The sequence below is a fragment of the Phocoena phocoena genome, chromosome 10 (assembly GCF_963924675.1).
Source record: "Phocoena phocoena chromosome 10, mPhoPho1.1, whole genome shotgun sequence".
Lineage (NCBI taxonomy): Eukaryota > Metazoa > Chordata > Mammalia > Artiodactyla > Phocoenidae > Phocoena > Phocoena phocoena.
The window spans coordinates 75806941-75820128 of record NC_089228.1 but is presented as its reverse complement, the minus strand read 5'-3'; the positions used below and the strand labels follow the sequence as shown (position 1 = coordinate 75820128).

Sequence of the window (13188 nt, the reverse complement as noted above, 5' to 3'; positions counted from 1 at the left end):
ACAAGCTGCAAAAGGAACAGCGGAAAGTTGGGAAGTCGGGAGGGTGCCCTGTTCCGGGGGAAGGAGCAAGTACCACAGCAGCGAGACTTTTCCCTTCTCTGATTCAGGAAGGTGCTAGACAAAAACATGGAATTCATTTCCCCAACAGTGGTTATAATCTTAGGTTGTGTTGCTCTTTTATTATTTCTTCAGTGGAAGAACTTGCGTGGACCCCCGTGCATTGGGGGCTGGATTCCTTGGATTGGAGCTGGATTTGAGTTTGGAAAAACCCCTCTAGAATTTATAGAGAAAGCAAGAATCAAGGTATGTGACCTTAGCAGGTGGGGTTTCCGGAAGAGGTAATGTTTTCTTTTTTATTTTCTTTCATTGTATCTCAAGTGCAATGTTAGAACATGGGGAACCTACCTGCTGACCAGAATTAAACGATCTAGCCACTTATGAATTCCTCAACAATCAACAACTGTGTCTTATGCAAGGTTTTTCGAAAGAAATAGATTTTCATCAGTTATAAAGTACAAGGCAGCTTGTAATTGCCTTTTTGGAAGTAGAGATTAAAAGTGCTAGTTACTTCATCGTAGCTAAAAAATCCTAAGTGTATACATATTAACTAAATGCTTGCAATAATTGGGAAGACAGAAGCGTAATACAAGTAATTTCAATTTGCTTAATAAATTCATATCCAAATCAAGAGTTAACACCAGGCTATTGTAAAAACTGCTTGCAAATTCGGTCTTTACAAACATAGTGGGCACTATATTTTCAGCTGGTTTTGTTATTTGGTGATAACATTTTCACTGTCCACTAAGGATATTAGTAATTGTTGTTGCAGTACATATTTTTATCTTTAAAATAGCTTTCAAATATATCTTTCAAAAATAGTACATAGGTTACTGCTTTTTTTTTCTTTATTTCAATGGACATTCTTGTGTGTATGCTCCTGTGTGTGTTTGTACTTTTTGCACTTACCTGATTGTTTCATCACAATGACTTCCTAAAAGTGAAATTGCCCAAAGGACATTAAATTGTTTATATTATTGTGTTACTCTTGCAAAAGGATGTACAAATCCTTTTTCTTTTTCTTTTCCTTTGAGTGTAGGGGATTTGCCTCGCCCTTCATATCCTGGACCACACTAAGTACCATAATTCTTGTTAGTCTAATAGATGTAAAATAATATCTTTTTTTTTAGAAGTCTCTAACCATTCTTTATTTTTCAATACTCACACAATTTATACTCAAGATTGTATTTTTGAAAATCTTAGGGGAAAATACTATCTTTTAAAGAAATACTTCTTTGTCTCCCATAGCCTTCCTTAGGTTTATGATTTTGATAAATCTTAAGGAATGTTTCTAAAAGCTTGTCTCAGAAGGTCAAGCAAGGTCACAAAGATTATTCTGTTTTCTTCTAAAAGGTTTATAGTTTTGGGCTCCCCTGGTGGCGCAGTGGTTGAGAGTCCGCCTGCCGATGCAGGGGACGTGGGTTCGTGCCCCGGTCTGGGAAGATCCCACATGATGCGGAGTGGCTGGGCCCGTGAGCCATGGCTGCTGAGCCTGCACATCTGGAGCCTGTGCTCCGCAACGGGAGAGGCCACAACAGTGAGAGGCCCGCATACCGCAAAAAAAAAAAAAAAAAAAAAAGGTTTATAGTTTTGCATTTAACATTTAGGTCTATGATCCACTTAGAGTTAGTTTTTTTGTAAGGTCTACATAAGGGTTGAGTTTCAGTTGGACCTCTGGATGTCCAATTGTTCTAGTATAATTTCTTGAAGGACTTTCCTTTCCTCATTGAGTTGCCTTTGCAGCTTTTCAAAGATTAACTGACCATATATGTGTAGATCTATGTCTAGCCTTTCTATCCTATTCCATTGATTTGTATGTCCACTCCTTTGTTAATACTGCACTATCTTAAATACTACAACTTTATAGTAAATCTTTAAATCAGGTAGTGAAAGTTCATGTTTTTTTGTCATTGATGTGGCATTCAAGATTATTTGCATTTTAATATAAATTTTAGAGTTGGCTTGCCAATATCTATAATAAAGACTGTTGGAAGAATGTTTGGAAGTTTGTTAAGTCTATGGAAAAATTGAGGGAGAATTGACTTTTTAATGATATTATGCCTTCTAATCTATGAATGCTGTATACCTCTCCCGTTTATTTAGCTATATAATTTCTTTTAGAAATATTCTGTAGTTTTCAGTGATGGGGTCTTGCCTGTGATTGTTAATTATTTTCTGAAATATTTTATATTCTTGAGGCTATTGTAGATACAATTGTTTTCACTTTTGTTTTCCAGTGGTATCCCTCTGGCACATAAAAGACACAATTGTTCTTGTATATTAACTTTGTATCCTGTGATCTTGCCAAATTCACTTATTAGTTCCAATAGTTACTTTGTAGGTTTCTTAGGATTTTTATACATACACAATATGTCCTACAAACAGATAAATTTATTTCCTGTTTTCTGATCTTTATGCCTTTTATTTCTTTTTTCTTGCATAAATAAAGAGGGACTTCTAATATATTGTTGAATAAAGTGGTGTGCATAGACAAGCTTGTCTTCTTCCTCATATTCGGGGAAAAGTGAATGTTTCACCATTAAATTTCTTATTATCTGTAGATTTTTTCACACGTGCCTATTTCAGTCCTGACCTTGATCAATACTCAGAATTCACAGACGCCACCAGGGAAATAAATCATGACCTATTGTCTATTCACTTCTACACACTTCTCTGTGGAGTTTTAGTCCATTTAGTTCTTATTGTTTCCCCAACTCTCTGATGCCTCTAAAAATGTGATCTTTGTAATCTATCCCTCTTTTCTCTCATCCTACACAGAAACAGAATCATCTGCATGTTTTAAAAGCTGCCAAATATTCCCTGAATCATTTCACTTAAGCAGTCACCTAATGATTGACATCATTTGTTTTCCATATTTTACTATTGTAAATAATGTAGCAACAAATGTCATTTCTATGTGTGCAAGTATATCTGTGGAGTAAATTATCAGATTCAAAGTGTAAATGTATTTTTTAATTTAATTTTTATTTTATATTAGAGTATAGTTAATTTACAATGTTGTGTTAGTTTCAGGTGTACAGCAAAGTGATTCAGTTATACATATGCATATATCCATTCTTTTTCAGGTTCTTTTCCCGTGTGGGTTATTACAGATTATTGAGAATACATTTGTAACTTAAAGGGAAATGGGAAACTTCGTGAGTGTTTTGAGCAGAGGAGTGATGTGATGTGATTCAAATTTTAAAGGGTCATTTTGGGCACTCTGTTAAAAACAGGAACATAAAACTAAAAGAAAGAAGATAATTCGAAGGTTTTGGCAAGAATTCAAGCTTGAGATCTTGGTGGCTTGTACCATGGTGATAGCAGTGGAAGTTTGAGAAGTGGCTGGATCTGTTTTGAAGATGGAAGCAGTAGGATTTACTGGTAGATGGAATGTGGTGTGTGAAAGAATGAAAAGGAGCAGAGGTGGCTCCCAGAAGTTAGACTTGAGAAACTAGAACATGGGCTCACTATCAAGTGAGATGATCAAGATCGCCTACAATGTGGCCCGAGTGCCTATATGTATTACCAAAAGCCACTTTCCTAATGGAAAGTTAAGAATTCTCATTTGAACAAACCTTCAACAATGAACACGACTCACCTTCTTCTAAGTATTGATCAATAAACAATACTAGGTAGGGAATATTGGCAAGCAATGTAGATGTCTGGATCACTAATGGAAGAAAATGAGACTTCACTATTTGGGGGAATCAATGATTATTGGGCCCACAGTTGCCTGATGGCATCCAATACTGTGTCACGGGAGCTATCACGTGCCATTTCATGCAGATCTGGAGTGACCGTAATATTGAAGTACTGACGAGCCTAAATGATATTTCGAGAGATTTATAATAACTGTAATGGGATATAAAAGTACAGGTGGTTTTTCCAAAAATGTACATGTTGGATGTGGTCTGGGAAAGTCAGTCCAGCCATAGGAGGAAATGAGAATGAGACTCGGAAGGAGGAAGGTTGTTATACTCACAGGTCAAAGGCGGGGGTCACTACACATGATGCAGGGCCACAGGGGAGAGCACCCTGTCAGGAGGCAGAAGATGGGAGCAGGAGAAGGCCCTGGTCAGAGCTTTTATTGGGGTTTGCTCAGGAAAGGCAAGGCGAGGCAGGGTAAACAATTTAGGATTGACTAGTTTGAATCATTTCTGAGGGCTTTGGGCTATAAGGTTGGTCTGCGGGTGCCTAGTGCCTCGCCCTGGGATGATTTAGGGCAAGGATAATATTGGCTTGGCGTGTGAGAGTTAGATCAGGAGGTGGTTGGGGACACAGACTCAAGATGGGTTGGTTTCCCTATGAAAGGCATGCTCCTGGATGGCTGAGTCCTTTGCTGTCTCTAAAAACTGGCTAGCCCTGGGAGGGCTGTCTCTACCCAGTAGTGAGGCCACCAAAGCTGAGCATCAAGAATAAGAAAAGATAGCTAATATAATTGGCCCTATGACAGATGGATGCCAAAAGACACCAAATCTAAGAAAGTGCAATTGGAACAGTAGGTTCTTTTGAGGATAGAGTCGTGGGGAAGATTGTGGTGTATTGCCTCCATTCATAATTGAAGAGAATGTTATAATCAGAGGCCAGTGAAAATAATGATATATTTTTCTCCAAATAAAGTCATGGACTCCCTAAAACCAAACCAAACTCTGCACTGGAGGATGACTGTAGGTTCCTAGGAGCTATCTGATAGAAAAGGCAAAACTGATGGTGTATGAGAGAGAAGGCGTACACATGGAACAAAGAGAGAGTGTGGAACCCGTAACACAAGTGAAGGAGGGTGGGCATTTCCCAGGGGCAGGACCCTCCACCTGTGTTAACTCAAGGGGAGGCATGGAGAATGGGTACAAATGGGTACAATCGTCTGCAGGCTCTGGTGGTGAGAAGCTGACAGCGCTCATTTTCCCAGTGAGTTACAAAGCAGGAACACCCTCTCAGAGTGGAGAGGGTTGGACTAGGTGAACAGCTGGGTCATTTTGGAAAGGGAGAAAGTGAGCACATTACAGAAATTTGGGGATTGCGGGACATTGTTGAGTGACTACAGACTGAGGGTGAAATCAGTCAGCAGTTTATGTTTTTCTTGAACAAAGTTCAACCATAGGTTGTTTCTAACCCTCTTGATAATCTTGAAAACAGGGCTCAAATATCACGGTGTTTGATATAATTTCCAATCATTATTTCTAATTATTATTTCTACTACCAGAAAGGAAGGTACAAGCAAATAATAGCACTATCAAAAGGAAGGTTAAATATTGCAACAGAATAAATTAGGATTTTTATAATTTCGATTTTGCTCAGTCAAAATTTATAATTATTATATATAATCATAATAGTTTTTACCTTGACCGTGAATTCAGTATTGGGGTTCTTGAGGAACACTGTCTGAAGCATAACCCATGGCCCAGTAACTTATTTATTAGGAATGCTTACTAATATGGTCTGTATTTATGTGTTTTCTTTCAGTATGGACCGATATTTACAATCGTTGCTATGGGCACCCGAATGACCTTTGTTACTGAAGAAGAGGGAATTAATGTGTTTCTAAAATCCAAAGAAGTAAATTTTGAACTAGCAGTGCAAAATCCCGTCTATCGTACAGGTAAACAGTATTTTCAGATAGTTCATTTGAAATACAACAGGGAATCCAAGAGCAGTTTTAGGTACCAATCGCATCTTCACTGCTCTATCAAGAACGAGGCAGGCCCATTATTTTGTTCTTTAGAGTAGGGATAGAAAAGAGTATGTGATGAATTTGGCCCATGTAGAACAAATTATTGGCAACCTAAAACATTTGGATCTCCGTTAGATATGTGTCAGAGGTGAGGTCACCTCACTGCTGTTTACTTGGGAAAATATTGGCACCTGCAGCCTGTTGCAGCTCCCAAACTGTCACTAACTCTGCTTTGCCGCTGCGTATACCATGTTCTACAGGCTGTAGCTCTTGGCTTTATCTCATGTTGCTACTCTGCTCCTTGAAAGTAGAACTGCACTGCTTAGTAAGCCCTTTACTATGGCATTTCCTGACATAGTCCACAGGGTTATTGAGGTAAGTGGGGCTCAGCTTCATATAATTGGTGCCCTTTCTTTCCCCATCCTCAGAGACTGCTGGACTGAATTTGTAAGCACGCTTCCAGTGTGACTGTCTGCCTTTCTTTCTTTCTTTCTTTTCTTTTTTTTAAAAAATAAATATTTATTTTATTTGTTTTATTTTTGGCTGCGTTGGGTCTTCGTTGCTGTGTGTGGGGTTTTCTCTAGCTGCGGCGAGTGGGGGCCACTCTTCGTTGCGGTGCACGGGCTTCTCATTGTGGTGGCTTCTCTTGTTGCAGAGCACGGGCTCTAGGCACACGGGCTCAGTAGTTGTGGCTCATGGGCTCTAGAGTACAGGCCCAGTAGTCGTGGCGCATGGGCTTAGCTGCTCTGTGGCATGTGGGATCTTCCTGGACCAGGGCTCGAACCCGTGTCCCCTGCATCGGCAAGCAAACTCAACCACTGCGCCACCAGGGAAGCCCGTGTCTGCCTTTATTTCTTCCCAGGCTGCAGACATACATGCTGAGGCCATTTGTCCTCCCAAGAATGCAGAGCTGGTTCATTTCGTGCCTGGTTCTTTTCTCTGCTTTCACAATGTCTGTGCTTGCTTCTACCATCTTTTTTCTCCTTGCTTCCCTTTTTGCGTCTTTCTTAGGTTCATTTTCATATAGCTTCTTCTTATGCGTTTCTTGCCATTAAGACAAAAAGTTTGTTTTCAAGGCTGTCAGTTGATCAGTAGCATGATGACTGTTTCTTGTTGCTTGCATGAAAAATCACAACATGCTGGTTCCATTTTTTTGACTCTTTAATGCTTCTTGATATTTAGACCATGGAATTCCAGATCAAAGAAATACAAATATTTTGAAGACTCTTGATCTGTAAATTCACATACTCCTTGAGAAAAATATACCAACTTACCTATCATAGGTGTATTGAAGTGATCACCTTTTTTCACCTCTGCCTCCCCTGGGGACTTGCATGCTTAAATATTTCTATTTAACAGATGAAATATCTTAATATTTACTCTTGAGCTAGCTTCCCATTCCTTTCAGTTATTCCCCTACCACGGAGACAATGCATGCTCAGGAAGTCCACAAATTATTTTTCATTAACTTATACAAAATGTATTCTACATGTAATAGGATGATGAAATATAAAATTAAAAATTATTTTTTGGAAAACTTACTTTGAAGACAATAAAAGAGGATTAAAGAAAAATATAAAGGAATAGTGTAATGAGTTTAAAAATTCATACTCTTGGGGCTTCCCTGGTGGCGCAGTGGTTGGGAGTCCGCCTGCCGACGCAGGGGACACGGGCTCGTGCCCCGGTCCGGGAGGATCCCACATGCCGCTCCGCGGCTGCACCCGTGAGCCATGGCCACTGAGCCTGCGCGTCCGGAGCCTGTGCTCCACAACGGGAGAGGCCACAACAGTGAGAGGCCCGCATACCGCAAAAAAAAAAAAAAAAATTCATACTCTTAGCACCCAACTAGACCAGGTGTGAGTATCATGAAAGGAGTGTGAACACTAAGATAAAGGAAACAGTGGGGCTAAAGCTATTGGGGTTAGGAAAGCCCTGCTGGTGGAGGTGATATTCAAGAAGACACTTGAAGGAGAGAAGAAGTTAGCAGAAGAAATGTATGGCTTGTAGGTGGGGGGGGGGGGGGGGATAGGGGTGGGAGGGTGAGATCGGCCAAGTAGAGAACATTCTGAGCAGATAGAAGAGCTCATGAAAATGCTGAGATGTATAAAAGAGTGTGTGTTTTCAATATACCTGGGATATATGTTTGGAGGGAGAAAGGGCTAACAATGTCATTGTAGAGCTGGAAAGAGGGTAGAACGCCTTGTAAACTTTGTTAAGGATAGGAAGCCAATGAAAAGTTTTAAACATGGAAATAAAATCACTAGATGTGTGTTTCCCAGAGGCTTCCTTAATCACCCTCATACAAATCATCCCTTAAAGTGAATTACCCTACAGACTTTCACTATCTCACAGTCTATGTTGGATCTTCACCTACTTTTATTTGCAGGAGGTGATTCTATGTACTAGGTGAATTTTGGCTCTAGTCTCTGCTGATCAAGGAATAGAGAGGGAGGTCTATTGACTGTTTGCTTCAAGAAGTGGTTGCATAATTCAAAGAGTCATGTACCACAATGTTCATTGCAGCTCTGTTTACAATAGCCAGGACATGGAAGCAACCTAAGTGTCCATCGACAGATGAATGGATAAAGAAGATGTGGCACACATATACAATGGAATATTACTCAGCCATAAAAAGAAATGAAATTGAGTTATTTGTAGTGAGGTGGATGGACCTAGAGTCTGTCATACAGAGTGAAGTAAGTCAGAAAGAGAAAAACAAATACCGTATGCAAACACAAATATATGGAATCTATTTTAAAAAATGGTTCTGAAGAACCTAGGGGCAGGATAGGAATAAAGATGCAGATGTAGAGAATGGACTTGAGGACACGGGGAGGGGGAAGGGTAAGCTGGGATGAAGTGAGAGAGTGACATGGACATATATACACTACCAAATGTAAAATAGATAGCTAGTGGGAAGCAGCTGCATAACACAGGGAGATCAGCTCGGTGCTTTGTGACCACCTAGAGGGTTGAGATAGGGAGGGTGGGAGGGAGACGCAAGAGGGATGGGGTATGGAGATGATATATGTATACGTATAGCTGATTCAATTTATTATACAGCAGAAACTAACACAACATTGTAAAGCAATTATACTCCGATAAAGATGTTAAAAAAAAAAGTGGTTGCTTCTTTTGAAAAGTGTTTTCTCTGTTTATAGCATCAATCCCAAAGAATATCTTTTTAAAACTGCATGAGAAACTTTATATCATGGTGAAAGGGAAAATGGGAACTTTCAACCTATATCGATTCACTGGACAACTGACTGAAGAATTACACGAACAGCTGGAGAATTTAGGCCCTCATGGGACCATGGACCTGAACAACTTAGTGAGGTAAATAGATGCCTTATTATTTAATTTTGTTTTTTATTTTTTTGGAATAAAAAAAATTTGAAGCCTATACATTGGACTTCACAAATTTTCTGGTGGGTTAATGAAGTCTATCTAGCTAGGCGATTAAAAGATGCTATTAATCTTTTAAATTCTGATTAATGGGCAGTTTTCAGTTAGCACTTCAATTTGAAGGTAAGCAAATAGGCCAATAGAATCATTTTAACACGTTTTAATAATAATTTCTCCCTAGTCATTCCTTATAATTTTGTACGCGCTACGTGGATTTTCCTCATATAATTGTCATGCATCCAATTTTGATAAAACATTCAGTGCAATTTGTGATCATTAGAAGAAGAGGACATTGAGAGGAGAGGGAAGAGGATAGAATCAGAAAGTAGATGACAAGGGTCCAGGAGATGTCTGTGAGACTTGACAAGGTGGCTGAGGGAAAGCCACCATGAGCCTCGGGACTGAGCCCAGGTCCTCTGAGAGGGGAGGTACTGAGAGGCAAGCGAGACAGGAGAGGACAGTGGGGGGAACCACGTAGCACCCAGCCATGTTCTGGAGCTTTCTGGCAAATGTAAGGGCTTAGCAGGGAGCTGTGAGAAGAATTCCCCGCACGCGCAGGGCGATTTGGTAAACCGAAGTTACCCATGAGGCACTTTTCCATCTCAGTGGGATGCTGGAGGCATGACCAACCATCCAGACTCAGAAATACAGCAACATCGAATAGTTTGTTAGGGTTCCAGAAAGAGAGAGAGGAAAAGTGAAAACAAAAACAAGCAACCAATCAACCAAACTTTTAACACGCCCAATATCTACAACAAAACAAACCAAATTCTTGAATGACTTTGAAACTTAGAGGGAAAGGAGATCCTGAGAAATTTCTGTGAGGAAATAATGGTGAATAAAAATGGAATAAACAGCACTTAGTGTTACTAACCTGGGGCATATTAACAATCTCTGATATTCCCTTATTTAAGGACCCCGCAGAAATAATTTTATTCACCTGAGGGAAAATTTGCTGATGATAGATACTATATTTCAGTCTTTCGGTATAGTTCAAAGTTATAGGATCCTGGGAGATACTAGGAATTTGGTGACTAATATTGCCCTTGATTCTTCGTTTGGTTATTTTTGGCTGCTGTCTAAAGGTACGAACTGTATCTCAGTTATCGTTATTATTTGCTAAATAAATGCTTGTTGAAATCATATTGAATCGAGCTCTTTCTGTGTGTCATCTCACATTTGTCAGGATCTAACAATACTTGCTTAGAAAGCATTTGAAAATCTTCAGGTAAATAAGACCACAATTTCAGTTACCCCTAAGTTATCTTGAGCACAGAAAGCAAATATTAAAACCTCTTAAGAATGACTCCCCCCCCAAAAAAAAATATATCACATATGATTGTCTACCCCTAATATATAGCTATTCAATAATGCCTTCTTTTGTAACCTATGCTTTTCTTCTGTGGTCATTGATTCTGACGTTTTATGTGTTTCTATCTTTGTAGGCATTTCCTTTACCCGGTCACAGTGAACGTGCTCTTTAAAAAAGGTCTGTTTCCCACAAATGAGAGGAAAATCAGGGAGTTCCATCAGCACTTTCAAGCTTATGATGAAGGTTTCGAATATGGGTCCCAGTTGCCAGAATGTCTCCTCAGGTAGAGTGTTGTTTCCTATGTTAATTACCCGATCAAGCTCTTCTCAGCTATTCATACATTTCTCTCCTTTCTTTGTTCTAAGTAGCTATAACAGCAGTTTAAGTGGAAGAGACAGAAGCTATTTCTTATGACCAGTTTGTGTGTGTGTGTGTGTGTGTGTGTGTGTGTGTGTGTGTGTGTGAACTGAGGGAGGAACTGAAGAGAGATGGATGATTTCCTCTTATTCTCATTTTGAGGAACAAAAACAAGAAGGAGAGGGGAGAATATGAGAATGAAGTGAAGAGTCTATTTTGAGGCCTTTTATGCCATTTACAACTTATTATCACAGTCATTGCTACATCATCAAGTGTGACCCGTGTCAGAATCCGAAGTCCTTATTCTCCCTGAGGCAGAAGTAGGTGTGGTCAAATGTATTTCTCACAGTTGGCGCAGATAAAAGTTTATAAAACGGTTTGATTGCAAAGTAACACATGATATTTTAGTTAGTTGGCAGTTGGTCTGAAATGATGACTGGTCAGAAAAGATTAAAGAGCTTTTAGTCAGTTTGCTTTGCCTCACTTAACCCAGCAACGGGTCCCTGGGCTAGATTTTGATCCTGCTGTGACTGACAACAGCCAGAGCAAACTTAGACCAAACAAATCATGAGCCCTGTTTTCTCTCTTTTTTTGTTTTTAATAAATTTATTTATTTATCTTTGGCTGTGTTGGGTCGTCGTTGCTGTGCACGGGCTTTCTCTAGTTGCAGTGAGCAGGGGCTACTCTTTGTTGGGGTGCATGGGCTTCTCATTGCAGTGGATTCTCTTGTTGCGGAGCATGGGCTGTAGGCACGCGGGCTTCAGTAGTTGTGGCACGTGGGCTCAGTAGTTGTGGCACACGGGCTTAGTTGCTCCGAGGCATGTGGGATCTTCCCAGACCAGAGCTCGAACCCATGTCCCCTGCATTGACAGGTGGATCCTTAACCGCTGCTCCACCAGGCGCAGGGAAGTCCCCAAGCCACGTTTTCTTATTTAGTGCCGGCCCTTTAGGAATGCAAATGTTTATTTGCAAAAGATACTAAAATGTGGCTGCCTTGCCCCCTCAATTTTCCTTGTGGACTAATAAGTCTGAAGGTAGATTTCTCATGAAGTTCCAGCTGAAAATGAAGAAGACATTTAGAGAAATAATTAAAATTCCATAGACACAGTCCCTTTTCTGCTGTGACTTGTTACTCCTAGAGTACTTTCAAATTAATTTATCCACATATTTTTTCTCACCTAGAAACTGGTCAAAATCCAAAAAGTGGCTTCTAGCACTTTTTGAGAAAAACATTCCAGATATAAAAACATGCAAATCTGCAAAAGATAATTCCCCGGTAAGTATTCCTTAGCTTTTTTTGCTAAAATACCTGAGATGAAAACAGTCATAAACTACGATTGTTAAAAAAATATTTTTGCTGAAAATCATGAGATGTGTTACATAGATACCATTTTTGTGCCAACCACTGTGTTGGATGTTTACATACGTTATTTTATTATTGCATCCTCACAGCAGTGAGGGAGATATTAACCCTATTTTACATAAGAAAAAACTGAGGCTACAGACAACAAAATAGCACAACAGCCTGAGGGTTTTTTTAATATTTATCGATTATACAGTTGGTTGTGTCAACAGTCACAGGTGGGAGTTATGGCAAATTAGGCAAAGATAAGAAAGCTCGACAAAGTTGACTTTTTTCTTGAGGCCACCACGGCTAATTGTTTCTTTCTTCAAATGCAACCAGGTAGTGTGGTATAATTTAAAAAGCAACGCACTGGGAGTCACTGTCCTAAGTGTCCTAGATCTGTGGTTCTCTACACGTGGTCCTTAGACCAATAGTACCAACGTCGCCTGGGAAACCACTCAGGGCAAAACGCTAGGAGCCCAGCCATCTGGGGTTTTATACACCTTCCAGATGGTTCTGATGCTTGCTAATGAATGGTTCTCAGCCGTGGCCGCTCATTAGAATCTCTGAAAGCTTTTGAAAACTACCTGATTCTCCAGACTCACCGTCTGGAGATTCCTTTTGGCCTGGACTGCCTGGGCTCAAATCCAGTCACCATTGTGTGACCTTGGGCGTGGTACCTAACCTCTTGGCCTCAGTTTTGTTAACAAATAGTTAATATTTGTAAAGCATTTGAAACATAGTAAAGACTGTGTGAGAGTTTATCATTGTTATCATGGAAGAAATCACTTCATATCTTTTAACACTGAAAGATGATATCAGACATTTTTGTTTGTTTGCGTTCAGTTATGATAGCAAGTGTTATCACAAACAACTCTGCCTAACACTGGAGAGGAAGATCACCTTAGAAAAAAAGGAACGTGAGAATGTTTGGGGATCTCCCTCTGGAATAAGGGGAATAGAAAGCTAGACTGGAATGCCCTTCACTGACAAACTATGTTTCAGCTAAAGAATCTATTTTATAAATGGATCCAGACA

The 13188-nt window shown here is 39.8% G+C and overlaps 1 protein-coding gene across 1 annotated transcript in view; it reads left to right on the top strand.

The window, feature by feature from the left end:
* The first annotated feature begins 126 nt into the window (after window positions 1-126).
* The window catches only part of CYP39A1 (cytochrome P450 family 39 subfamily A member 1), a 68083-nt gene continuing 55021 nt past the window's right edge, over window positions 127-13188 (top strand). The window contains exons 1-5 of the mRNA XM_065885661.1: window positions 127-303; window positions 5524-5659; window positions 8893-9067; window positions 10582-10731; window positions 11988-12081. Coding sequence (XP_065741733.1) covers window positions 127-303; window positions 5524-5659; window positions 8893-9067; window positions 10582-10731; window positions 11988-12081 — 732 coding nt within the window. The remainder of the gene's footprint in view (window positions 304-5523; window positions 5660-8892; window positions 9068-10581; window positions 10732-11987; window positions 12082-13188) is intronic.